This window comes from Rhinatrema bivittatum, chromosome 5, assembly GCF_901001135.1.
Source record: "Rhinatrema bivittatum chromosome 5, aRhiBiv1.1, whole genome shotgun sequence".
NCBI classification, from domain to species: domain Eukaryota; kingdom Metazoa; phylum Chordata; class Amphibia; order Gymnophiona; family Rhinatrematidae; genus Rhinatrema; species Rhinatrema bivittatum.
The window spans coordinates 82475743-82503316 of NC_042619.1; the positions used below are offsets into that span (position 1 = coordinate 82475743).

General features: G+C 43.4%; 1 protein-coding gene across 1 annotated transcript in view; it reads left to right on the forward strand.

Annotated features, from left to right (window-relative positions):
- Positions 1-27574, forward strand: part of LOC115092047 (intraflagellar transport protein 88 homolog) — a 353514-nt gene that overhangs the window by 319633 nt on the left and 6307 nt on the right. The window contains exons 25-26 of the mRNA XM_029602513.1: positions 6701-6752; positions 23713-23823. Coding sequence (XP_029458373.1) covers positions 6701-6752; positions 23713-23823 — 163 coding nt within the window. The remainder of the gene's footprint in view (positions 1-6700; positions 6753-23712; positions 23824-27574) is intronic.

A 27574-nucleotide genomic window follows, 5' to 3' on the forward strand; every position in this document is an offset into this window, starting at 1 on the left:
CCCGGGAGCAATTTTGGAGGCCTCAGCCACGCCCCCGAAATGCCCCCGGGTCAGAACCAATCCCGCGGCCCTGCCCCCGGATGACGCGCCGCCGTGACATGCCCCCCCCCCCCCTGACAGGCCCCAACACGCGCCCCTAGCAAAGCCCCGGGACTTACGCGCATCCCGGGGCTTGCTCGCACCGCCGAGCCTATTCAACATAGGCTCGGCACGCGCAGGGGGAGGTTGGGGCAGGTTTTCGGGGGGGTAAACGCGTATCTTACGCGTGTACCCCTTTGAAAATCTGCCCCTTAATGTCTTCCCTGTTACAGATCTTTGTATCATCTACACAGAGTAACTTTTCCTACTAACCCCTCTGCAATATCACTTATGAAAATATTGAACAAAATTGGACCCAGGACTGATCCTTATAGTGAAATATGAAATATGATGGCATATAAGAACGATAAGTCTCATTCAGTCTGCCAACTGTATTTCCTGGCATAGGGGCAGATTTTTTAAAAGTACGCGCGTCGCCGGCTCCCTGCCCCGGCACAGGCCGCTGTGCCGGAGCACTCGGCCCCGCCCCGGACTGCTGTCACTCCTCCGGCCCCTCTCACGGACCGCCGCCACACCCCCAGACATGCCCCCGAACGTCACGCCACCCCGACACGCCCCCCAAGCAAAGTCCCAGGACTTACGCATGTCCCGGGGCTTTGCATGCGCCGGCGCACAGGATTTTTTTAAATCTACCCTATAGATTCCAGCTAATCTCTCATAACCTTCATTTCTGTGGATCATCTGTACTTGAATCCCATTTTTTTGTCTCCACCACCTCCCTTGGAAGGAGGTTCCATACATCCACCAGTCTTTAGTGAACTCCATTTACCACTATTGCCCAAAACTAAATCAGTTTCTCACCCATTTTACCACCTTAGGACCCACTTCTCTGCTGCTCGGCTTACTTAGGTGCTTTCTGGGTGGAACAGTGTCAAAACTCTTAGGGGGCAATTTTCAAAAGCCATTTACATACGTAAAGTGCACTTACACAGGTAAACCCTATGGACAATTCAATGGCATACATTGTAGCAATTTTCAAAAGCTCACATACATGGGTAGAGTGCGTTTACACATGTAAAATACATTTTTAAGTGTGTAAATGCTTTTGAAAATCAGCCATTATGAAATTCAAATATACCACATTCAGTGCTTACCCCAATCTAATTCTTTGGTCATCCAGTCAAAGAAGCTCATCAGATTTGTTTGACATAATCCTCCTCTAGTAAAACCTTACTGGCTAATTTTAAAAGGAACGCATGTGCACCCATAAATGCGCGTATTGGCGCACGAGCTGAGATACGCTGCAATTTTATATCATGCGCGCACGTACCATTTAAAATCCCTCTGCCGCACGTATGTGTGTACGAAATCGTAAGAGGTGGCTCGAGTAAATGTCCCGTGCATATTTCTGTTAGAGCTTTAGCAGCTTTTACGCACGTATGCAGGCAGATTTTAAAACATGGCGCGCAAGAGAAAAAACAGTTTTTCCAATTAGTCCACCAGTTTGTCAGGCTGATACTGAGGTCTTTAAGACCCCTCTGGTTCTTCATCCTGTAATCCCCCCACTTGAGCTTGAACCTTCACACTTTGCTGAAAGTCTTGTTTTTTCTAAATTCGGAGTTATGTGCGTAAGTCTTGGCCCCATCCTAGAATGCCCATGGCCCCCTATTCCCTGCCCCTTTTCCTCCTCCTTATTCTTGATGTGTGCACAGGTATGTATGCGCTTTCTTCGCGGCATATTAAAATTTGTGTTGCTCGCATGCAGTCCACATACAAGCATATGTGGCCATTTTTGCACGAGCAACCCTTTTCAAATCAACCTCTTATTGCCTTGCTGGATTTGAGATATTTTGCTGTCCTCTCCTTTAGCAGTGACTCTGTTAATTTACCACCACAGAGGTCAGACTGGTCTGTATGCGCCTTGGCGGGATAACCACTGCAGTCTCCTCAAGATAATGTTACCCGCCCTAGCTACTTAAGCCTGCTCAGCCCGGCACTCCTTGCCTCGGCAACAGATCTCCTGAGTGATCTGCTCATCAGTGTGTGTTGCTTCTCCTTGCATTGTTTGCCTGTATTTCTGGTTCTTTGTCTTCTAGTGTTCCTGCTCTTGTTGTGGTTCTGTGCCTTGGTCTGTTTATCCTTCCTGGTTCCGGTCCTTTTGGGTTAGTCTGTTCTTGCCTTCCTTATCTTGCCCTGTCTCCTCTGGCTTGACTTCAGCTTGTTCTCTGACCTTCCTGATTGCCTCCTGGACTCAGACCCCTTGCTTTGGACTAGGCCTTTGCCTGTCTGCTGCCTTTCCCGAACTTGGTTCATCTACTGGATTCCGCTGTCTGCTGCCTGACCCTACTCTTGCCTGGTCTTGGACTTTCCCTCCGGCCATTACCTCAAGGATCCTACTAAGTCCTGCTGGCTTTCCGAACCAAGGGCTCAACCTGTGGGAACAACAGTTGGCATAGGTGATGCTCCAGTCAGTTCCATCTGGGATCAATTCGCTGGCAGTCAGTGTGGGCCGTACAGGCTTCCCGGCCTGGCTGTGTCAACTGCACCACCACACAAGGGTCCACATTTCTAAAAACTAATTTAACATGTTATATCTTTAACTGAACTATTTTTTTGGAAGATTTTTTTTGTATTGCTTTTTTTTGTTTTATTTAGCTTCATTTTTTTATGTATGTACATTTATTGTGAGCTGCTTAGAGTTGTGTATAAGCGGCATATAAATTCTTAAAATAAATAAATAAATAACATATTTCATGACTAGTTTTCAGGAGCTAACACTTCTATCCTCTGGTCCAAACTGAAATATGTGTTGCGATCCTGCCCGCGAGGAGTGTGGGCAGGCTCTTACCTTCGCGGCCAGTCAGGCCACTGACGCTGCTGCTTCCCCTGAGTCAGCTGGGGCCTTCCCCGCAGCTGTTTCCATGCTGCCGAGAGCTCCTTCATGCAGCCAGGACTGCTGCTGTTGCTCCAGCTCTTCCCCGATGTCCTGCTTAACTGCCGGGGTCTTCAGCCGGCAGGGAGACCGTGCCTGCTTCAGCTCGGGTCCCTGCCGGGGCCTGCAGCTCTCTGCCGTCCCTGCAGCCAGCCTTACCTCTCTACGCTTCTTCCTGCTCGAGTCTTCGTGGCTGGAAGCTGCTCCAGCAGCCTGCCACCTCTCCAGCTTCAGGGCAGGGCTGCTCCGCTGCCTGCCTGGCTTCCTTGGGCCCTCCACGTGGCTGAGGACGCCACCCGCTTCCAGCTCTCTTCTCTCCTCCTCTTCAAGGGCCAGCCAGGTGTGGCCCCCTGCTGACCCCTCCCTGGGCGTTGTCCTCTTCAGCCCTACAAAAGGGCTCAGCGTCCAGTCTAACTTTGCCTTCGTAAGGAGTTGGTCACTCCTGAGATCCTTCGCTCCAGGAGTCGTCCGTGTTCCAGCACTTCTGCAAGGTCCTGTGTTTCCTGTTACTTGTTGGAGCTCCTCGTCTTGTCCTGATGTCCGCCTGCTGTTCCAGTCCCAAGGTCTGTCTCCTGATCCAGTATCCGTGTTCCAGTCCTGATGTTACCTGCTGTTCCAGATGTCCATGTTCCAGCCCTGAGGTCTGTCTCTTGTTCCAGTATCCTTAGTGTTTGTTCCTGACCCTGATGCTTTAACCTGCCTTAGCCGCCAGTGTGCAGCAAACTTGCCTTTGGCTGCCAGGAGTGCAGCACCAGCTTTTGGCTGCCAGGAGTACAGCAACTTGCCTCGACTGCCAGGAGTGCAGTAAACCACCGCTTCCTCTTCCCTTTGCTCTCCCGTTCTCAGCGTGGTCCGCGACCAGCCTTCCTGGGCTGTGTAGGGCGCGCATGGGACAGGGTGGTCCGCGACTCAATCCTGCGGGTGGCCTGAGTAGGGCGCCCTGAGGGACAGTGCCCATGTCTGCCTTCAGCCCTTGTTCCTGAGTCCACCTCTGTGCATCCAGTAACTCGTCCTGAGTCCACATCTGTGCCTGAGTCCACGTCTATGCATCCAGCACCTCATTCCTGAGTCCACGTCTATGCCTGAGTCTACGTCGTTCCTGAAGTCTCGTCAGTATCTCTATGTTCCAGTCTTCGCTGCCCTGGCCTCCATCCGGCCTGCCGCTTCGTGCCGTACCCGGCGGCAGCTCCGAAAGGGCTGGGAACGGTCGGAGGACTGTTCACAAGACCAACATTGCATTGTTGAGTCTTCCGAAGCGTGCAGGTCCGGAGGAGGGCCTGTCTTCCCAGTCATCACTCCAGCCTTGCTCCTGTCCAGCCCATGCTCGGGCATGCCACGCCTCCCGCGGCACCTCTTCAGAGTTCCTCTAGGGTCTAGCCGTGGCCCAAGGACACACATCTCCCAGGAAGTGGGATCGCTCTCCTAGCGCTCCCCAACAGATTGCGAAGGCCTGTGTTCGGCGTTCATGTCCTTGTGATGGGCCTGTGCCAAGTCCTGGATTTTCTTTACCAAAGGAATTTTTTTTTTTAAGGAAAAAACTTCAGTCCCAGTTTTTTTGCTGTGTTCTACCGATCTGCTGGAGGCGCCATCTTGCTTGAACTCTTTGTTTTTCCCACACCGCTAGAGGCTCTAGCATCTGTCTCCACCAAGTGTCTTCTTGAGACTTTGCTGATTGCTGATGACTCTCGACTTGCGTAACAATGCTCTGAGACCATCTTAAGGGTCAAAATTTACAGAAATTGGCGACAGATTGGAGCAAATTTTTTTATAATGGTGATATTTCCAGGGCTTTTTCATTGGTGTATAAGTATTTTTCTTCTGTAAATATGAGAGAAATTCAATTCAAAGTAATACATCAGATCTATCTCACTAGGTTTAAGGGTGTGAGGATTAAATTGTGGGATACTGATAAGTGTATGAAATGTAATTTTCAGGAAGGTACAGTATGCCATATGTTCAGTGAATGCCATAAACTACAATCTTAATGATCTTGGGTCTGCACCTACCTGGAGAAAGTGTTGAATAATTCTATCCCAATATTTCTTGCATTTTTTTGACAGGGATATATCCCTGCCTAAGAGGGGGGGGGGGGGGAATCGTAGATTTATGGCTGTCTCAGTTTTGCTGGCTAAAAAGATTATTTTGAAATTTTGGAATTCAGAAGAGCTGCCGTTTCAGTTATGGATGACAATCCAGCAAATGGCTTTGATGGAATTCATTGCTGAAAAGGAGATAACAGCCATTAAACATATAGTAGCTTTAAAACCCTATTTCCAGATATGGTGAAAGATTCGATGATTAAGCATGTTCTTTTTTTCCTTCTTTTCTCCTTCCTATTAGTTTCTATATTTATCATTACTAACTTTTTGTAATGGATAGTGCTGTAGTGGTTTGAATGTGGAAATGCGTGAGTATGAGTGGGTGTGTGTGTGTTGAGGGAGGGTTTGGGATCCTGTTATTTGGAAAACGTTTGAGGCACATTCTTTCCCTTGGTACGTATGACTATATTTTGTTTTCTGATTGATGTTGGTTTCTGTATTTTTCACACTGTATCCATTGTGCATTGACTCACAATAAACAGATTATAAAAAAAAAATCCTGTAATATACATGCTGTTGTATGGTATTCCCTCTTTACAGCAGGAGGTAAATGGTTACAAGGCTCAATTTGTGTTTCTCAGTTCATTACATCATCAGGCAATCTACTGGTAACAATACGATTAAAACATTTGTTATTTAATTAAAATATTTATAATACACTATTTCTCAAAAGAATTTTAAGTTGCTCAAAATGGAGCACAAAGTCAACAAACAATAAATACATGCAAATATGGAGGAATAAATAAAAAAAATAGTACATGAAACATTCAAAAATGTTAACGAATATAAACAAAGACGAAACTAGGGGAACCAAAACAAAACAGAACTCACAACCATCCAATGGTCAACAGAAAGTATACTTAGAACCAGTGTCAGCACGCCATACGATGTGTCCCACTGAATAATGCAAGTACCATCCTGACAATTCAATCATTCACCTTTAACAATTTTTTTGGTATTTTTGGTATATTTAGTATTTTTATAGAATGGAAAAGCAAATGAGATACCAACAGTCTAGTTAGAAAATCACCAAGCCCAACATGGCCAGTGTTTTGCTGAATGACAGCTTCTTCAGGAGTTAGTTAAACAATTTATAATCCATCAAGGAGTCTGTGGTATCGGACCGATGGTCTCACTCACAAAAAACTGGCAGTGTTGGGCTTGGAAATTTCCTAAAAATATCCAAAAGTTTTGTTTGAACATTGCTAAAGGTGGATAACTGAATTGCCCAGATGGTCCTTGCATAATACAGCAAGACACATCATCTGGCTTGCTGACACTGGTTCTAAGTATAGTTTCTGCTGACCATTGGATGGTTGTGAGTTCTGTTTTGCTTTGGTTCCCCTGGTTTTGTCTTTGTTACACATTTTGGGGGTTTACCTGAGCTCTTTCTACATTGTGAGCAAATATAAACAAACATACATAAAGCATAACCTCAATTAAATTCAAACAAGCAGAATTTAAATTTATAAAGTAGACACTCATACAACCCTAGCATATCATTTAGACAATTTTTAGGTTCTAGATAATTTGCAGAATGTATATTTATATTTATTGTGTTTCACTATTGACTTTTTACTTTCTCTTTTGGGTTATTGTGAAACATTTTTTGCTCATGTAACCTGTGAAGTCTGGCCGAGATGGCAGTGCCCGTTGTCGAAGAGGAGGAAGTGCTATTAGTGGTAAGTACAGAAAAATAAACAGTGGGACAGATCGTAAATTTCTCTGGCCTACTCTGACTTGCATGACCCTTCACCTGGGAAATGCTCCTTAGTAAGTTGTCCAATAAGACTTTACAGTACATTGGGGCTATAATCTTCTAATTAGCCTTTCTTACTATCTCCTACATTTATTACCTGTGAAACATGCCTCAATTAGCATTCAAGATGTGTTTTTTCCCTTTGTCTGGTCACTTATAATTGTGAATGTTTACGCTGTAAACCGTTGTGATCTAGTGATTCTCACTTGGAACGGTATATCAAACCACTAAATAAATAAATAAATAAATAAATAATCTCACTTTTACCTTCTTACAGGTGGTGTTTAGAACCTCTAGCTGTGGTCTTTGACTAGTCTGGTCTGAACATTTCCAGGATGAGTTGTCAAATAAGAAATACAAAAAACATTTATAGAGAAACTAATATCTTCATGGTTAGCTAAAAACAGAATAGACAAAAAGAGCTAAGCAAACCCAAAAGGACAATCAGCGACAAAAAAAGGGGGCTAAATTAATCTATAGGTATTTTGCTCACTACTTTTAATTTATAATTTTTAAATTTTTAAATTTTTAATATTTATAATTTTTAATATTTTGTATATAATTATTTATATGTATTTATTAATTCTTGGTTGAAGACGACTTACAACAAATATACATTGCTGAACGGAGCACAACTCAGGTGGAAGTAAAACTGCATCAGCAAGCCTGACGGCGTCTCTCTGAAATGTGAAAAGAGCGCCCGGTCTTCTCAATCATTTGCAGTTTCACTCAACAGTTACACAGCTTTGACAGCTTTCTATTAGCTTTGACAGCTTTCTATTAAGAAGCAAAAAAACTCTTATAAGTAAGTGTCTTTGAAACCGGCTTGCTGTGATCCTAAAGATGCAGTAACTTCATTGCAGACAAAGACGGAGTAACAAACTTGGAGCACGGCTCTACTGCGGCCGAAGTTTTGCTGAAAACAGCTTCATCAGGAGCCTGAAATATCACAATGTTTGTATGAAGAACTTCCCACAGATCCGTCGTCTCAAAACAATGCAAATACAATTAAACTTTTCTATTTGCAGCGTATGCTGTTAAAATCTTCTTTATCGCGTCTTCAGTCATTTTGCATCACTATTTTAAACAAAGAAAAATCAATAAACAATTTTAAAAAGTTTCATGTACTTATCTTTCAGCGGAGCAAAAGAGAATTTTCCTTACTTCGGGACCTCCTGGTCTCTCACGTAGATGCACAAAGACAGACAGCACTCAATGAATTCAGCACTAGATTTTAACAGACCAAACAGATGCTGGCGCATCTGTTTGGGCGCAGATCAGCCGCCCCAGGACCTACACATACCTCTACAGGAGAGAATCGTTTTTTAGAATCTCGAGGCCGGGGAGGCCGGCGTCAGTACAGGACCAGAGGAGGCAACAAACCGTGGGCCGATCGCCAGTACAATACACGACAGACCCGTCAACAAACCAACAGGGATCTTTGATTTTAAATTTATCACATTTTCACTCACAACACCACAAATTCAAGTTCTCGAGAAAGGTCTTTCGTTCATACCCACCCCGAAACCTAATCTATTCGATTTAGAGGTAGCGGTTTTCAAATTTATTCGGAAATTATATCTGAAACAATTTTTCAACAATACCATCAATATTGATATGTCCATTTTAAAAAATAAACCACATGGTGTCCTCCTGGGACCCCAGATCCAGTAATTCATACTTATCATCAAGTAGTATTACGTCAAATACGGGACAATTTTACTACTCATCATAATTATTCAAATTTGACAAAACATGAATTTGAAGCTATACAAACATTACGAAACAATAGTGATTTAATAACCAAACCGGCAGATAAGGGAGGCAAAATAGTGGTGATGGATCGGCTCCAATATACATCTGAAGTTAAACGTCATTTGCAAGATTCTCGCTTCTATCTACCTTTAACTCAAGATCCCACTGAAGAAATTATGCAACAAATAGAGACCATTGTAACACAGGGATCACAAGAAGGCTTTTTAACTACTAAAGAAGCTGTCTTTTTGAAACAAGTTCCCTTGTTCTACATATTGCCAAAAATTCACAAAAATTTAACTAACCCACCAGGGAGGCCCATTGTTTCCGGAAAAGACTCAGCACTTGAGCCATTATCCAAATTTGTAGACTTCTTTTTAGCTCCTTTTGTCCCACAATTACCATCTTATGTGCGTGATTCTTAGCAAATGATTTCCCAACTTGAACAGATACAATGTGACACTACAAATATTTCTTTGATAACCTTGGATGTGGAATCCCTTTACACGTGCATTCTTCAAACAGAAGCAATAAATATTGCTTTTGAATATTTTGAAATGAGACCTCGCCCACACCGAATTCCGTCAGAATTTCTACTGTCTTTACTAAAATTGGCATTACAAAAAAATATTTTTGCATTTGAGCAACAGTTTTTACAACAGATACGTGGTACCGCCATGGGGGCAACCATGGCGCCGAATTTAGCCAATCTCTATATGGGCCATTTTGAGAAGGCATGGATAAATAATAACAACCCTTTTTCCCAATTCATACGATCATGGCACCGGTATATAGATGATATACTCATTCTGTGGCTTGGCACTAAAAATGACTTTGAAACTTTTTTCAATTGGTTAAACTCTTTAAACCAACATCTTAAATTTACATCGAATTTTCAAGATCAGAAAATTGTTTTTTTGGACATATTGATAACAAAAACGGCAGATGGTTTTATTACAAAGTTACACAGAAAACCTGTCAGTAGTAATACTTTATTACATTTCACTAGCGCACACCCGAGACACCTTAAAGAAAATTTGCCAATCGGCCAATTCTTCAGAGCACGACGTTTGTGTACAACCATGGAGGATTTTCAACAACAATCAAGAATGTTATCTGCACGATTTCAAAACCGGGGCTATCCCCTGCGTTGTATATAAAAAGCATACACTCGTGCTAAGCACACACACCGTGATTGGCTCTTTTTGCCTAAATCGAACATTACAGAAGAATCAGACGTACTCACATGTGTCATTCCATTTTCCTTGATGGCTCCTACTGCCAAATCCATTATCATGGATAATTGGCATATTTTACAAAGTCATACAGTATTTGATAAAATACCATTATGCACATATACTAGAGGAGCGAATCTAAAAGACCAGCTAGTACCGACGGATTCCCTACCTCAGACAATAAATAGTGAATTGGGATCTCATCAAGCATGTGGCCACTGCTCAATATGTCAGGTTATGATGAATGTCACTTCAATACATTTCGCCTCTATTGATTTCACATTACAATTACGATCAATAACCACCTGCTTGTCTGTGGGCGTAATCTACATGATACAATGTCCCTGTTTGAAAATATATGTGGGCAAAACGAAGCGTTCTTTAAAAACCCGCCTCATAGAGCACCGCTCTTGTTTAACACATGGTCGAGTCACCGCCCCCTTGGTGCCTCATTGTCAGGATTTGTCGCATACATTTGATGAGCTACGGGTTTGTGTTTTGGAACAAATTACTCCATCATGGAGAGGAGGAGACTTTGATCGCCTACTTCTTCAATCTGAACAGCGGTGGATACACTGCCTACAGACTCTTCAGCCGCAAGGACTGAATGTAGATTTAGATCTACAGGTGTTCCTCTGACTGATTTCCAAATCAATACGTCATCACGTTACCTAAACCCCATTGGATGCGCCAGCATTTGTTTGGTCTGTTAAAATCTAGTGCTGAATTCATTGAGTGCTGTCTGTCTTTGTGCATCTACGTGAGAGACCAGGAGGTCCCGAAGTAAGGAAAATTCTCTTTTGCTCCGCTGAAAGATAAGTACATGAAACTTTTTAAAATTGTTTATTGATTTTTCTTTGTTTAAAATAGTGATGCAAAATGACTGAAGACGCGATATAGAAGATTTTAACAGCATACGCTGCAAATAGAAAAGTTTAATTGTATTTGCATTGTTTTGAGACGACGGATCTGTGGGAAGTTCTTCATACAAACATTGTGATATTTCAGGTTCTTGATGAAGCTGTTTTCAGCGAAACTTCGGCCGCAGTAGAGCCGTGCTCCAAGTTTGTTACTCCGTCTTTGTCTGCAATGAAGTTACTGCATCTTTAGGATCACAGCAAGCCGGTTTCAAAGACACTTACTTATAAGAGTTTTTTTGCTTCTTAATAAAAAGCTGTCAAAGCTAATAGAAAGCTGTCAAAGCCTTTCCAGCTGTTGAGTGAAACTGCAAATGATTGAGAAGACCGGACGCTCTTTTCACATTTCAGAGAGACGCCATCAGGCTTGCTGATGCAGTTTTACTTCCACCTGAGTTGTGCTCCGTTCAGCAATGTATATTTGTTGTAAGTCGTCTTCAACCAAGAATTAATAAATACATATAAATAATTATATACAAAATATTAAAAATTATAAACATAAAAAATTTAAAAAATTAAAAATTAAAAATTATAAATTAAAAGTAGTGAGCAAAATACCTATATATTAATTTAGCCCCCCTTTTTTTGTCGCTGGTCGTCGTTAGCTAAAAACAGGCCATAATTTATTAAATGTTTAAAGAATACTTTTGAAATATTTTTACAGCAATCAACCCACCATATAAAAGTAATTAACCCCTGCAATTGGTCTTCTTCCTGTGTAAATGCTGTTCTTAGTTTCTCATTTAGCAGTCAGAATTCTTTCCATCACTGCCAGGATGCTATTTCAAATGTTTTGAAAGTACAGTAAAACAATGAGGCTGAGTGTGCAAATTATTTATATAAATAAATTAACCACACATTACATATGTACCTATCATATGTGCTTCATGTAAATCATTTCACCTTTATTTTTAAAAGCAATTGAGCAAAAAACAGAAATTAGTCTTTGATAATTTTTTTAGAATTCTTCTACTTGCTTCTCACCCTCGAATCCCCTTTAAATCTTTCCTGCACATTCACCTAGAAGTAAGAATACTGACAGTTCTCAATATAAGCTTCAGCTGGGTATTAATGTGAAATCTATTTCAATGTACATGACCGAGGAGGAAGAGGAGAAAGAAAAACTTAGGACACTAATTTCTGAATATTGATTCTTTGCATTGAAACAAGATAAATTATCTCAGACATTGAATATACTGTTCATACAAAGATCAACTTCTAACTAGTACACTGGAATACTTCACAGTCGATTTATCTTGAAATTGCTTAGCTGGTGATCATTCTCTTATCATGATGGTCATATATTGTTGAATGGCTTCAGGATCTGTAATTTTTGTAACATTATTCAAAGCTACTTTCATAGCTAGTCAGTTCTTTAAGCTATAATTGTTGTAAGATAAATTTCCTCCATTTTACTTTAGTATCCTTAACCAAATCTGGCACAACAATTTTTTTTTACATTTTTTATTTTAGCACAACAATTTTTTATTGCCTTCCTATATCATCAGAATTTGTATTTTTACTTTGGTTAATATCTCCAAAGCCTGATGATAGCGCAGTATATTGAAAATCAGTGGAAATGTCCTTGAACTAGCAGTTCAAATCAGAATGAGGTGAGCTCTTTCAATTCAAAACGTTTTGTAAACATTGTGATCAATATTCAAAGGCATTAAGTAACAAGTTATTCAGCTAAATAACAGGTTTTTTTTAATATTGAGTCATTTAACAGATACATTTTAGCCAGATTTTAAAAAGGCATTATGGGGGTGTTCTGGTGCAGGGTAAAATTATCCAGCTAATTTAGCTGATTTTCAGATATAACTGGCTAGGTTTGCTGGATAACTTTAGACCTGCCTCAGAGTTGGTTTAAGGTTATCCGGCCTCATATGGCTGGATAAGTTTAGACTTAACCGGCTATACATGGTTAAGTGCCATGTAGATAAAACAAAAAAAAGTATCTTTTGGGTCTAGAGGCATGAAATAAAGCCCTTCCACCCACTCAAGCAACAAAACAGGGACCCTGCCGGGCTGAGTCTCCTCCCCCCTCAAAACCCTCACATACCAATACAAGTTCAACAACTTCAAAGGGGGATAGAGCAAGATGGTGAACAACCGTTAGCTGGCTCATGACGGTTTTTCTTGCTTAGTTCAGAATGGTAAAGAGGAAAGGGAAGACCAGGGTCTACCCGGTTGAGTGTGGAATCTCCCTGACCTTGGGTCCTACTGATCAGTTTCTCAGCCTTAGAGCACATGCAAACACACACAGGCATGGACACAGAGAGGCAGACACCCATTTCCAGAGACAGGCAAGACAATGACCATAGCTAATGCTACCTCTAACTTCTGAAAGGCTATGTGAGTTTCAATTTGTGCGCTACGAGCAAGAATAATGCAAATAATAGGATTTGTTGTGTGGACACTGGGCCTGATTTTTAAAAGTATTTACATGCTTAAAATTGGATTTTATATGTGTAAACGCACTTTACCTGTGTAAGTGGGCTTTTGAAAATTGCTACAATATATGCCATTGAATTCTCCATAGGATTTACCTGAATAAGTGCACTTTAAGCAGGTAAATGGCTTCTGAAAATTGCTACAACAGTAGTTACATTTAAACGTGTACATTCTTTTGAAAATTACCCCCTATGTTTTGGTGTGAGCACATGCACATGTGCACAGCTTAAAGGAAACAGTGATCATGGCACACCAAGCAAACATAGATATACACTCTCTCTCCACACCGCTCCCTAACTCCTGAGCTTGCAGTGCCTTTCCAGCGCCGAATCTGGGCAGCACAGCCTTATTTGTTTGTCCTTCTCTAGTCAGCTAACATGCCCCCCTTCGGGATCATTCATGTCCCCCCCCCCTGGGGTTCCCTCCCCCCATTTGAGCACCACGGGTTAGATGGCTGAATCAATCGCCTACCCCACCGGAGTCTAGTTTGGTCCCTCTCCTATTTAATATATATTTCCTCCCTTAGATCTTTCGGGATTAAGTTTCAGCTTTATGTAAATAATACCCAGTTATATTGGCCATTACCTCTAGATCAACAGGAATCTATATCTTTGATTAATCTTTGTTTGAAGCTATTTCAAGTTGGATAAAAGCAAATAGGCTGAAGCTTAACTCTGAAAATTGAGGTCTTGTGGGTCAATACAGAAGACTCTCAAAAAAGTTAAATTCCAGCCAAATTTAGATAGAATGAACCTCCCGAAGACAGGGAATTAAATTCAGTCCTTAATATAGAAGATCATATCTCATTAGCTTTTATAAAACTTAGAATGGTTAGCCAATTAAAGCCTTACTTGTCACAATCTGACTTGAAAATTGTCTTACATTTCTTAGTATTGACTCATCTTAACTATAATTCTCTTTTTATTGATCTTTCTGCTAAGAGCACACATGGATTACAAGTTGTCCAAAACGATATGTTTGGCAGCAGGGACCTCATAGGGATGTGAACTTTCAAACTGGTGCACATGCGCATTATTGTGCACAGTCGTCGGCCCGTGCCTAGGTACGCAACCATTTTATAACATTCGCATTTATATGCTCACATGTTATAAAATAGCTTGGCCACATGCATATGTGTGTCAAATTTTAAATGGGCAGGTGCATGTGCATGTAAATCCCAATTTTACCATGTAAATCAGGGGATTTTAATAGGGGTGCACGCTGATGTCATTCTCAGTTTTACCAGTTTGTCCCCAGTTTGCCCAATTAAAAGATAGGTCCTCCACCTCCTCTGGTTTCATAGCCTCCACTCCCCCCAGTTAGCCTCGACCCTTAAAACCCTGCTGATCTGCCTAGTTTTATTTACATTTTAACTTACACGGCATCCATAGCAGAAGTGAAGTTACGTGGCAGAGGGCCTCAGCTCACGCCAGGTCGTATCAGTATTTGTGTGCACATCTTAGGTTCACGCCCCGAAACTCCCGTGGCCCACCCAGACCACGCCATGTCCCTTTTTGAAAACTTTCGAGATGTGCGCAATGTGGGAGAAATGCGCATATCTTGGTGGCTTTTAAAATCCAATCTGTGCATATGAGCCTAACTTCTTCACGCATCCTCTAATTAATGTGCCCATTAGGCTTTTAAAATTCACCTCTTAAAGTGTATTAGTCCTTTTCTTAACTCACAGCACTGGCTCCCAATTCCCTAGTGGGCTCCTTTTTGAAGTACTTTGTCTTACTTTTAAAGCCTTAAATGGTATTGGGCCATGTACTTGAAGGGGCAACCAGACAACTATGAGCCTGCGTGAATTTTGAGATTTGCAGATGAGGATCTGCTCTGTATTCCATCAGTGAAAGAGATAAAATTGGTAAAGTCTCACAGGTAAATTTCTATTCACCCGGTGCGCACAAAGACCGGGAGATATGTGCGTGGCCGGGCTGTGTGCGCGCTGAGTACATTTTAGAAACGGCCCGGCCGTGCGCATATCTCCCAGTACGTGCAGAAGTGCCAGGCCATTAAAAAGGGGTGGGCAGGGGGCGGGATCTGGGTGGGGGCAGGGGTCAACCAGGATAACACAATTTTGTGCTCTGCAGGCGTGCGCAAATTACTTCTACTCCAAGGAGGAAGTAAGATAAAATACAAACAAAAAAAATGATAGGTAGGGTAGATTTAGGGGTCATGGTGGAGAGGGGAAAAGGGAGGAAGGTTAAGTAGGAGGGTAGGGAAGTTCCCTCTCAGTCCGCTCTTTAATTGGAGCGGTCTGGGAGGAAACTGGGCAAAAGCCCGATCGTGTCGCCGTGCGTGCTTTACAAAATTCCCCCCCCCTCCGTGTGCATAATTGGGCACCCGCACGCACATGTGCGCCTGATTTTGTATCGCATGTGTTTGCAGGCATCGTATTTTATAACATCGGCGCATAACTTTCGGGATAGAGGTAGGGGAGAGGTTTAGATAGGGCTGGGGGGTGGGTTAGATAGGGGAAGGGAGGGGAAGGGGAGGGGAGGGTGAAGGAAAGTTCCCTCCGAGGCCGCTCCGATTTCGGAGCGGCCTCGGAGGGAATGGAGGCAGCTGCGCGGCTCGGCGTACGCAGGCTGCCGATTTTGGGCAGCCTTGCGCATGCCGACCCCGGATTTTAATGGATATGCGCAGCTACGCGCGTATCTATTGAAATCCCGCATACTCTTGTTCACGCCTCGTGCGCGAAACAAAAGTACGCGTGTGTGCAGATTTATAAAATCTGCCCCATAATGTCTTCTATTAAGAAATCTTGAGATTTTATTTTAGCCAACTGGTTGCTGATTTTTAGAATTTCTTTGATTTAATATTTACATGTTTGTTGCTTGGATTTTATATGATGGGTGGATTTTGTTTTACTTTTGTATTGTAATTATTTATATTTTTATGTATATTTATTGTACATCACTCTGAGCCTTGGGAAAGGCAGTTAAAATGTATTTTAATATATTAATATACAGTACATCCAACTGTATTATGCATCAAAAATACAAAGGAGTCAGCTAGTACATAATATCAATAATGGTAACAGTATCTATCTACTTTAAGAATCATCTGTGGTAGAAGTGGATGCAGCAAGGGATGTAACAGATAGCTCTTCAAAGCTGATATCTGGATTGTCAGGTTGATCACTAATGACTGATGGGGGTTGGTTTTACAATGGACTGCTGTGCACAATCACTTGATGAATTTTTGAGTAACTCCCATCAGTGTCAGTTGCTTCATATAATTATTCTTCTCCCTTAATTTTTCCTGTAGCCTGTACTATTCATGATTTTCTCAAGAATAATACAAGATACAATGCTAGCCTGTTATCAAGTTTTTAAGCAGCTCAGCTTTCTGCTGAACAGATAGTGCAGTCTTTTTTATTTTCACTCCTGGACTTTTCTCTGAAGAAAGCTACTTGGTCTCACTTCTGGTCTTCACAAAAATGTGGAGATCAAGAGAGGAGCAAAACTGATGATCTACCAGGGCTGTATCAGCTGCAAATGACTTGTGAGCAAAGCAGGAATGAGTTTGAGGCACTCACATATGATGACTGCACAGTGCACAAATTCCAGATAATAGAAGTTTTCCAGATAAAGAATCATAGCCCATGGACAATATCTAAACCACTTAAACTTGTATAGGTGCCTCCACAAATGAGTGAATATGAATATGGACATTAACAGGCGAATTTTAAACGGCCCATGCATGTAAAATTCGGGGGTTACTAGCGTGGCCGAAAGAGCAGGTAAGTTAAAAAACAAACAAAAAAAAAACACTAGTTAGTTTAGGGGTCGGGGAGGAGAAGGAAAAAGGAAGAAGGGTAGATAGAGGTAAAGGAAAGTTCCCTCCCAGTCCGCTCCTTATTTGGAGCAGACTGGGAGGGAACTGGGCAAAGGCCCGATCGCATTGCTGCACGTAGATTACAAAATCCCCCCTCCCCTGCGCAAACGAGTCCTGACCCACTCGCACATGTGTGCGCATATTTTAAAATCCGGCATGCATGTGCACGCGGGAACCGTATTTTCTAATATGCACGCACTAACATGTGTTGCACTGGTGGTGGATCCTTGGCCCGAGGTGGGGTTGACACAACCCGTAGGACAAGCCCTACGGGTCCCCACTGTCAGGAGGCGGAGCTGACTAGGAGGAGGCCAACTGGAGCTTCGTTAATGCCAGCCCTTGTTCCGCACAGGTTGAGCCCTTGGGTGCCGGGGCCGGCTGATCTTAGGCGGGCCTCCATGTGACGACTCCCAGTAACCCCTTTTTGAAGGGGTTAATAAACATGTGGATAAAGGTGAACTGGTAGATGTAGTGAATTTGGATTTTCAGAAGGCGTTTGACAAAGTCCCTCATGAGAGGCTTCTACGAAAACTAAAAAGTCATTGGATAGGAGGCGATGTCCTTTCGTGGATTACAAACTGGTTAAAAGACAGGAAACAGAGAGTAGGATTAAATGGTCAATTTTCTCAGTGGAAAAGGGTAAACAGTGGAGTGCCTCAGGGATCTGTACTTGGACCTGTGCTTTTCTGTTGAACAGTAACCTCGCAAGGCCTTGCATTCTGTCAAGAAAGCTGGTGTTTTAGTGTGCCCTTGGGCCTCAGCCCGACCCCAGACAGATCCAGGACCAAACCGAGGGTTGACGGCATGTTCCAGCATGGCTGACAGGCTTACCCTCTGCCAGGCCTGCAAGCTCCCAAGGCCAACAACATGATGATGTTGGAATGTGAATGGTCCTCCAACCATTCCGAGCCCTTTCGGACCTGCCGCTTGGATCGGCATGGAGCAGCAGGCCTGGCCTGAGGTCGAGGGCAGACGGCCTTGACATGAAGACATGACACCAAGATCGATGCTACAGCATCGCAGACGAAGACATGACACCAAGGCTGATGTGGACAGCATCAGAGACGAGGGCTGGCACAAGACATGACACCAAGGTAGCTGAAGACATGACACCAAGGCTGATGCGAAGACATCACGGACCAGTGGTCGATGCGATGGCATCCCGGACCAGGGTCGATGCAACGACATCAGGAGCAAGACATTGACATGATACCAAGACTGATGCAACGGCATCCAGGACAAGACGAGGAACTTGACGAAGTCCATACGAGACGAGAGCTGGGCGGAAGGACATTGGCACTGTCTCTCAGGGCGCCCTACACAGTCCACCCGCGGGACTGGTCGCGGACCACCCTCTCCCACTGCGGGCCCTACACAGCCCGAGGAGGCTGGTCACAGACCACGCTGAGAACGGGACGAGCGCAGGGAAGAATCCAGCCGAGGCAGAACTTCGACGAACGAGCCATAAGTCAATCGGAGCTCCGCAAAGGCTGGCAGGACATGACGGCTCAGGAGCACAGGAATGAATTCCACCTGTAGGCTACTCCATGCTCAGGAAAGACGTCATTATTTATTTATTTATTTACTTATTGTTTTTTATATACCGATCTTCTTGCATTGGATGCAAATCAAACCGGTTTACAGTGAAACAATTCAACTTGCCTAAGAGCATTACATGGAACAAAGAACATGGAACAAATAAGAGTGCTTGTGAGCATTACATAAAAAACGAGGAACATTTAAACATTTAAACATTTAGAAGCCTTTGGTAACAATTCTTATACAAAATGTGAGTAAATGTGCCATCAATGTAAAGACGAAATCAGGCGAATGATTGTCTCGATTGAGAAGGAATACTGGGATGGGAGAGTGAGGGCGGACACGGGGAATGGAAGATAGGGTGGAGGGGAAAATAGAAAAGAAGGTGTAAGGTGGGGAGGATTTAAAGGTGAATTAATAACATATAGAACCAATCAAAGTTGTCATGGGTAGTACATTGTGGGCCTTCAAGGAAACGCAAGGCTGAATAGCCATGTTTTCAGTTTTTTCTTGAAAGAAATCTGGCAGGAGTCTTGTCTGAGTTCTGGTGGGAGTGTGTTCCAATGGGTAGGACCTGCAGTGGATAGTGCCCTATTACTTAGCGAGGTTTTGGCTTGAGGGACGAAAAGGGTGCCTTGGTAAGCTTTTCTGATCGGTCTCGTGGATTTGTTGGTGTGTAGCTGAAATGTGAGATCCATTGGGGCTGAGTTGTATAAGGATTTATGCATGATGGTCAGGACTTTGTATAGAATTCTGTATTTGATCGGTAGCCAATGGAGGTTGTAGAGGATAGATGTGATGTGGTCTCTCTTATTAGAGTTGGTCAAGATCCTGGCCGCAGAGTTCTGTAACATCTGTAGAGGCTTAATGGTGGTAGCTGGTAGACCAAGTAGCAGAGAGTTACAGTAATCAATTTTGGTAAGGATGATAGATTGTAGAACCAGGCGGAAATCTTGAAAGTGCAGGAGCGGTTTTAGCTTTTTCAGAACTTGTAATTTAAAGAAGCAATCTTTTGTCGTGTTGTTTACAAATTTTTTCAGGTTGAGCTGATTGTCGAGGAGCACTCCTAGGTCTCTTACGAAGGCTGAGTTTTTGAGGTTGTTCAGGATAGTTGATGTAAGGTTGGAGGGAGAGTTGAAGACTATTTATGGTTGACCATTTATGGGTGAGGCTGTTTCTCTAGACAAGGGGTTGTCTTCCTGGGAGATGATGAGTATTCCATCTTGTCTTTGTTGATTACTAAATTGAGTTTAGTAAGGAGGGCGCTGATTTCATGAAAGCAATTCTCCCAGAAGATTAAAGAATTTTGTAGGGATTTCTTAATCGGGATGAGAATTTGGACGTCGTCCGCGTAAATGAAGTGTTTGATTTTCAGCTTAGAAAGGAGGAGGCAGAGAGGTAGCAGATAGATGTTAAAAAGGGTAGGGGAGAGGGAAGAGCCTTGAGGGACTCCCAGGTTTGAGCTGATTGATTGTGATTCTTTGTTATTGATTTTTACCTTGAATGATCTATTGCTGAGAAAAGAGCGGAACCAGTCGAGGGCAGCGCCTGAGATACCAATATCAGCTAGTTGGTGGAGAAGGATTGAGTGGCTGACCGTATCAAAGGCTGCTGAGAGGTCAAGGAGAATAAGTAGGTGTGGTTGTCTTTTTTCTGAGCTCAATAGAACGGAGTCCATGAGAGAAATCAGAAGGGATTCTGTGTTTCGGGATTTACAAAATCCGTACTGCGATGGAGCCAGAATCGTGTGATCTTCCAGTAGTCTGTGAGTTGTTTATTTACTATTTTTTCAATGATCTTGGCGATGAAGGGTAAGTTGGCTATGGGACGGAAGTTGGATGGATCATCTGTTGACAAATTAGGTTTTTTCAGTAGAGGCTTCAGTATGGCTTGCTTGAGAGAGTCGGGCACTTGACCTTGGGTTAGTGAGCAGTTGATTTCTGCGATGGGTTTCGCTATGGTATTTGGAATTGAGATGAGAAGGTTTGATGGGATGGTGTCTAGCGGATGAGAAGAGGGTTTGAGTTTCTTTAGGATATTCATAACTTCGAGAGAAGAGGTAGTCTCAAAGGATTCTAGCCTATAGTTCTGATGTGATCTTGTGGTTTGCGAGATGGGGGTGAGTGGATTGGGGGTGGAGAAGTGTTTGGTGAGATTTAGACCTCAGGCACGACCGCAACAGGGAATGGTTAATAAACTGAAAATGTCATATTGCCTCTATATCGCTCCATGGTGAGACCGCACCTTGAATACTGTTTACAATTCTGGTCGCCACATCTCAGAAAAGATATAGTTGCAATGGAGAAGGTACAGAGAAGGGCAACCAAAATGATAAAGGGGATGGAACAGCTCCCCTATGAGGAAACCCTGAAAAGGTTAAGGCTGTTCAGCTTGGAGAAGAGACGGCTGAGGGGAGATATGATAGAGGTCTTTAAGATTCTGAGAGGTCTTGAACGAGTAGATGTGACTCGGTTATTTACACTTTCGAATAATAGAAGGACTAGGGGGCATTCCATGAAGTTAGCAAGTAGCACATTTAAGAATAATCGGAGAAAATTCTTTTTCACTCAACGCACACTAAAGCTCTGGAATTGTTGTCAGAAGATGTGGTTAGTGCAGTTAGTGTAGCTGTGTTCAAAAAAGGTTTGGATAAGTTCTTGGAGGAGAAGTCCATTAACAGCTATTGATCAAGTTTACTTAGGGAATAGCCACTGCTATTAATTGCATCAGTAGCATGGGATCTTCTTAGTGTTTGGGTAATTACCAGGTTTTTGTGGCCTGGTTTGGCCTCTGTTGGAAAAGGATGCTGGACTTGATGGACCCTTGGTCTGACCCAGCATGGCAATTTATTATGTTCTTATGTTCTTAAGGGTTGCCAGGAACCAGCAGAGGTATCAAGAGACTGACGTAGGTCCGGACGAGGCAGGGATCCAGAGACCCGGGTGCCAACAGGAACAGGGCATTGACAGACAGCGCCCAAGTAATAGAGGCGAAGCCAAGAGGCCAAGTCCAATAGATACCAAAGGCATAGTCAAGGCAATCTGAGGTCATGGCAGGCGGCTGAGCAAGATAAGCTACTGAGACGGAGTAGAGCAAGGGTCAAACCAGAGTGTCAGTCCAGAACGTAATCCAACGTAGCAAGGGTCAAAGCCAGAGAATCAGTCCAGAGCTTAGTCTAACGGTGCAAGGGTCAAAGCCGGAGAATCAATCCTGAGCATAGTACAGGGTATCAAGGGTCAATGCCAAATAAGCAATCCTGAACGTGGTTCAACGTAGCAAAGGTCAAAGCCAGAGAATCAGTCCAGAGTGTAGTCCAATGTAGCAAGGGTCAAAGCCAAAGAAGCAATCCTAAGTGTGGTCGAACGCAGCAAAGATCAAAGCCAGAGAATCAGTCCAGCGAGACAAGGAAGCTGTTGGTGTTTGAGGTAGTTGTGGGTGGATCCTTGGGCCAGTGGCAGATGACCATGCCCCCGGGGGAAGATCCCGAGAGGGACCACCAGTCAGGCTCAGAGTATGGAGACAGACACACACTACTTCTTTTATTAGACAGTATATGGAAGCACCAGAGGTGGCAGTAGTGAGCTGGAATGCCTGGCTGGGCTGTAGTCCCTCAGATACTGGAACAGCGATCCTGGATAACTGAGCTGTAGAGAAACTGAATATAGTGAGTAGGCAGGGTATGCAGAGTTCAGGAACAGGAGCTGGAAAGAAGTAGGCCCTCGAGGAGCGAGTACCTGGTTCCAGGGAACACTCTGAGAGAGAGATGATAACTCACTGGAGTTGTAGGCAGCGATGACTTCCTGGCAGAAGTGGTATTCAGTAGCAAGTCCCGGTACGTGGGCCCTCTAGAACGAGTACCGGTTCCAGACTGTGACCTGAAAGGCAAAGAGAAACGAGGCCCCCGAGGAGCAAGTACCCCTGGTAAGTCCGAGGAGGCAGAGTAGCTAGGAGCGTAAGGAAACCTTTCCCTAGTAATCCAACTCCTTGCTAACTCGATTAGTTAGCGATTTCAGAGACCTTAAATATCCGGTGGAGATGACATCACCTCAGGGGAACGCCCCTGAGGTTCGCGCCACTGCTGGTACTTGAGTTGGGGCCACACCGCGCACACGCTCTTAGGCTGCTGGGAAACATGGTGGAGTGTGGCATCTAGCCAGTCCGGGAACGCCAGAGGAGAACGGCACGATGATGCCGCGGCAGCCAAACTTCCAAAAGGCAAAGAGGGAGTCACCAAAGAGGTAAGGTGGGCGTAGTGGAGACGTCGGGCAGTGACGGTTGCAACAGAAGGGACCAGGGTATGGAGCAGGAGCAGGAACCAGGAACGGAGTCAGGATCAGGAACCAGAAACGAAGTCAGGATCAGGAAACGGGAACGATGGGCAATGAGCACACGATCAAACGTGGAGACCTGCTGCCAAGGCAAGGAACTAGTGGCGGAGCCCTGCCTTATATACCAAGGCCCGATGATGTCATCATCCGGGGCCGCGGGCTGACTGGGAGGTACGCGCACGAAAGCCAGGGCCCGCAGGAGGCCGGACGACGGCATCTCCCCATGGCCCACGCAGGGAGGCCCGTCAGGAACTGAGGAGGTCCACGGAGGAGTCTGGAACAGCCGCCGAGGCAGTAGGTGCTCGGGGGCATAGGCGGCTGCCCACAGCCGTGAGCGAGGATGGTCTGGGTTCGGGAGCAGCGCTGCAACGGTGAGTAGGCCCAGTCGCGGGCCTACCGTGGATGGGGTACGCAACAACACGCGCATGTTATAAAATCGGTGCATCCAAGTGCACGCTCCGGGAACTGCATGCACATGGATGCGCATGCCTTTTAAAATCGTCCCCTAAGTATATTGTTAAGAAACTGAAAGAAAGAGAAAATATGGTCTAATGGTTACAACACTGAACAATGTTTAAAGTGAACTCTTGGGAAATGGGTGTGACTTACTATCAATGTGACTTTGGGCAAGTCACATTAATTCCCTGTGCCTCAATTTACCAAATGCTAGATGGATAACTATTGTTTTCTTTTTTTGCTAGATTTTTCCTCTCTTTATTGGATAGACATGTCAATGGAGCAGTTACCGTCAATGACTACCTTCTACCATATTAATGATATTGTTAAAAAATTCATTTTTGTATGTTTTCCAGACAACAAGCAAACCAGTGGTGCCAGTGCCAAAGGCGAAAGACTAAATGCCAAATTAAGATCCTTGCCAGGTACAGATCAACTCAATGATACCAGCAGCAAGAAAGAAACAGGCAAGTAGAGAATAGCTGATGGGGGAATACCTTAGGGAAGCACTGGCAAGGTGGGAATATCTAGGTGAAGTAAAGGAACAGGAGACGAAACTTGAAAACTAAGGAGCCATTGTAAGAGCAAAAAGCCTTTGTTAGGGAAGTAAATAAAACAAAGAGAAAATAACATCCCTATTGTTTGTTTTTTGTTTTTTAAAGGATGACTGAAAATATAAGGGCAAAGTGGTTTTCATAGCATTCAAAAGGTACAAGATATACCAGAAGAAGAATAGAGAAAAACATTTGGGAAGACTGAGAGAAACAGGGAAGATAGGAGACCAAAGGCATATTTGCAGAAAAAAAACCTAAGACAGTAAAGCACAGTGACAGGACCTTTTAAAAAATATTTTAATAAAATTAGAAAGTGCAGGAACAGAATATTAAGATTTAGAGGTGAAGAATCTGTGACAGCTACAAAAGTGTCCCCCCACCCAGAGGTGTGATCCATATAATGAATAAACTTCTGAGGGGAGCTGTCCCTAAAATGAGTATTCTAGTAGCGTTCCCAACCCCCTTTACCTGTGAGCCAATGAACCCATCATAGTAAAACAGTGCAACTGTTACTATTAAAAGAACCATTGCTGCAGTAAATGAAGGATTAACCATAAACAGATACAACTATAGATACACAGTCAAATCAGTTTCTGCCCCAGGGCAATAAACTATAACTTTAAATCTATGGATACCAAAGCCTTGTATACTTTTACATTATTAATGAAGTCACTATAAACCATGGTGGTATATATTTACACTAATAACTGGGCCCAATAATATACATGCATAGACATATGCATAGACAACCTTCACTGGCTACCAATCTCACAAAGGATTAAATACAAGACTTTAACTTTACTACATAATGAAATCTACAAAGACTCATCTCTAAACAATATGATCGCAATTCTCAAATCTCCACGTTCCTCAAGGTCCTCTGAAAAATTACAACTAGTAATTCCCCCACTGTCATCTGCAAAATTATCCACTACTAGAAATAGAGCCTTCTCAATAGCAGGACCCATAGAATGGAACTCTATTCCAAATCACCTAAGCTCCATCAGTGATTCCAAATCCTTCAAAAAAGAATTAAAAACATGGTTGTTTAGACAATCATTCACTGACTGATTCGAATAACCTCACTCCTCATCTTGAACTTCAATACCTCTGTAATAAACTTATTTCTCATAATTAAGTTCTAAATGTAATATTATATGTAAATTGTATACTACTAACTTGTTACTCTCTGAGTTGTTCTCACATTTTTATGTACTTACTTTTCAAGTTTAATCGCTGTTACATGTATGAATTGTTACAATGTAAACCGGGGTGAAGGCTTTCAGCTATACTTTGGTATATAAAAGAATTTAAATAAATACATAAATATATGATTTCCCCCAGGCCTCAGAAGGCAATTACTGTGCTAAATATATAGTCCCTTAAACCTTGGAAGTTAGCAGTAAAGTGATGTGCTCTCAGTCCCTCTGACAGCAAAAGACAATAATGATACATGTTAAGAATTCAATTAGGATATGCAAAAGGATACTGCCTTCTGCCCAGGGCTGGCAGAAGCACTAGGTGAGCTAGGCCTGGGGGCCTAGGGCGCCAACCAATAGGGGGCCTGAGCAGCGGCGACAAAGAGGAGTGGGGATTCGAATCTCCACTCCTCTTTGCCACCGCTGCTCGCGAGGCGGGTGGCGCAAGGCAGAAGGTGCCTAAGGCACCTAATCCCCTTGCACGGGCCCTGCTTCTGCCCCTGGGGTTTGGTATGGCGATGGGACAGGGACTTCAAGGGTTAAAATTAGAAATAACAAAGAACTTGAGTTTAACTGTAATCACAGGTTTACGTCTGGTGAAGATGAATAGCTATGCTTTTAATGTGATGATGGATATCACTGGCATATAGTCTGATGGCTCACTCATTATGCAAGGCTAGGTACAGACCTCTTCCCTTGCGGGTGGTATGAGAATAGTTACTCATGCTCCTCAAATGACTTCTCCAAGTAGTAGTCTTCCCTCCAGTCTGTGGGACCTTTATCCTTTGCCCGTAGGCTATAGTGAGCAATGCCCCAGCCTCAGATCAGAGTGGCCTAGTGGCAGCTGGTAGCCACAACAGCAACAACATGGGTTCAGCACAGAACTGGCACGGTAATTCCTAGAAAGTTACAGCCAGTTGCTTTCCAAGCTGCCAATTAATCTGCCACTGCCCATTATAACTGGGATACTCACTGTGTAAATCCCTGCAGGGGACAGCAAGTCTTAATTGGGTAGAGTCACAGGCAGAACTTCCGTTGTCCTAGTAATATTTCTCTAACTCCACCCAGAAAACCCAGGCAGATTTGAAATCTTTGTCCTTTCAGATTTCTCATTGGTCAGATCCTTCTCTGTGCTCCATTGGTTCTTAGTCATGTAATTAGGGGCATAGTACAATCTATGAGGAAATCACAGGCTGAGGTAGCCATTGTAAGAAGGGTTACAGATGTCCCAAAAGTTGCAAATCAGCAGTGTCCCACTGCACTTTTGTGACAATCATAAAGATATGGGGTGGCTGCACAAAGGTAAAAGGGCACTACAAAAGCAAAAATAATGAACAAATATTTTTATTCTGTTTTGTTTTGTTTTTTAAAGGGCTTGGAAAAAGGCCACAGATAAATACAGGAGTGCAAAAGTGGTAGGCTCAGTCTCTGAAATCTGATAAAAATGAATGGATCCAAATGGGATACATCTTAACATAGTGAGCCTAGAGAGGTTCTGGTGGTAGTTCTGTTCAATTATCCTATAGAGATTGGTGTGATGTCAGTAGACTGGAGACAGGCAAATTCATTAGAGGAGGCCAGTAACTATAGGCTGGTTAGTCTGACCCAGTGGTGAATAAATTAATGGAATCACTACTAAAGAAAAGAGTGGTAAAATGACCTTGAAACCATCAGACTGTAGGATCTGAGAGAGACTGTCAAATTCTGATTAATTTTTTTCCACCAACTAACAAGGAATTAGATCTGATGAGAGCACTGAATCTGGTCTATTTGGATTTCAATAGAGCCTCGGATTCCATTCTGTGCAGAACACATCTAAATGTAGCCAGCCCTCTTTCTCCCCCACTCCATCCTCCAGTTATACTTAGGCAAACGATACCAAAGCTTAGCCCCAACTCAGGCCTATAAAACCCTGGTGTGGAGCCCCCAATGGGTGGTGGAGAATTATCTTCAGGGCCAAGGTGTTTCAGTGGTGCAGCACCAAGAAGACTTTTCACACATGGTGCTGGTGTTCCAAAAATAAGTCTTTACTGTGTAATTCTAACCCCAGGAGGAGGGGATTGCTACCTGATGAGGCCATAAAAGAATTTGTTGTACTCTTTGGGGGCAGGGACCTTCCCAGGCTAGCTTGGCTTTGTCTCTTTATTGCAGGGCCTAGAACCTTTGTTGAGTTGGGGGGGGGGGGAGGATTACTCCCAAGGCCTTGTGTTTGTCCTGTTGTCCCAATGTACACTGGGTATTTCAAAACAATTCTTTACTGATGAACAATGAATGAAGATGGCACAAATCTTGATCCACAGCAGTACAATGTATTAGTTTATCACAATGTTTTCCCTCAATCTGTGCAGGAATGTCAAAGGCCTCCAGGGCATGGAAAAATAGGTCCCTAGGTAGTCAGGGTGTCCTTCTCATGGGCAGAACCACCAGCTTACAAGATTACAAAGTTACTATCTCTGCACAGAGAG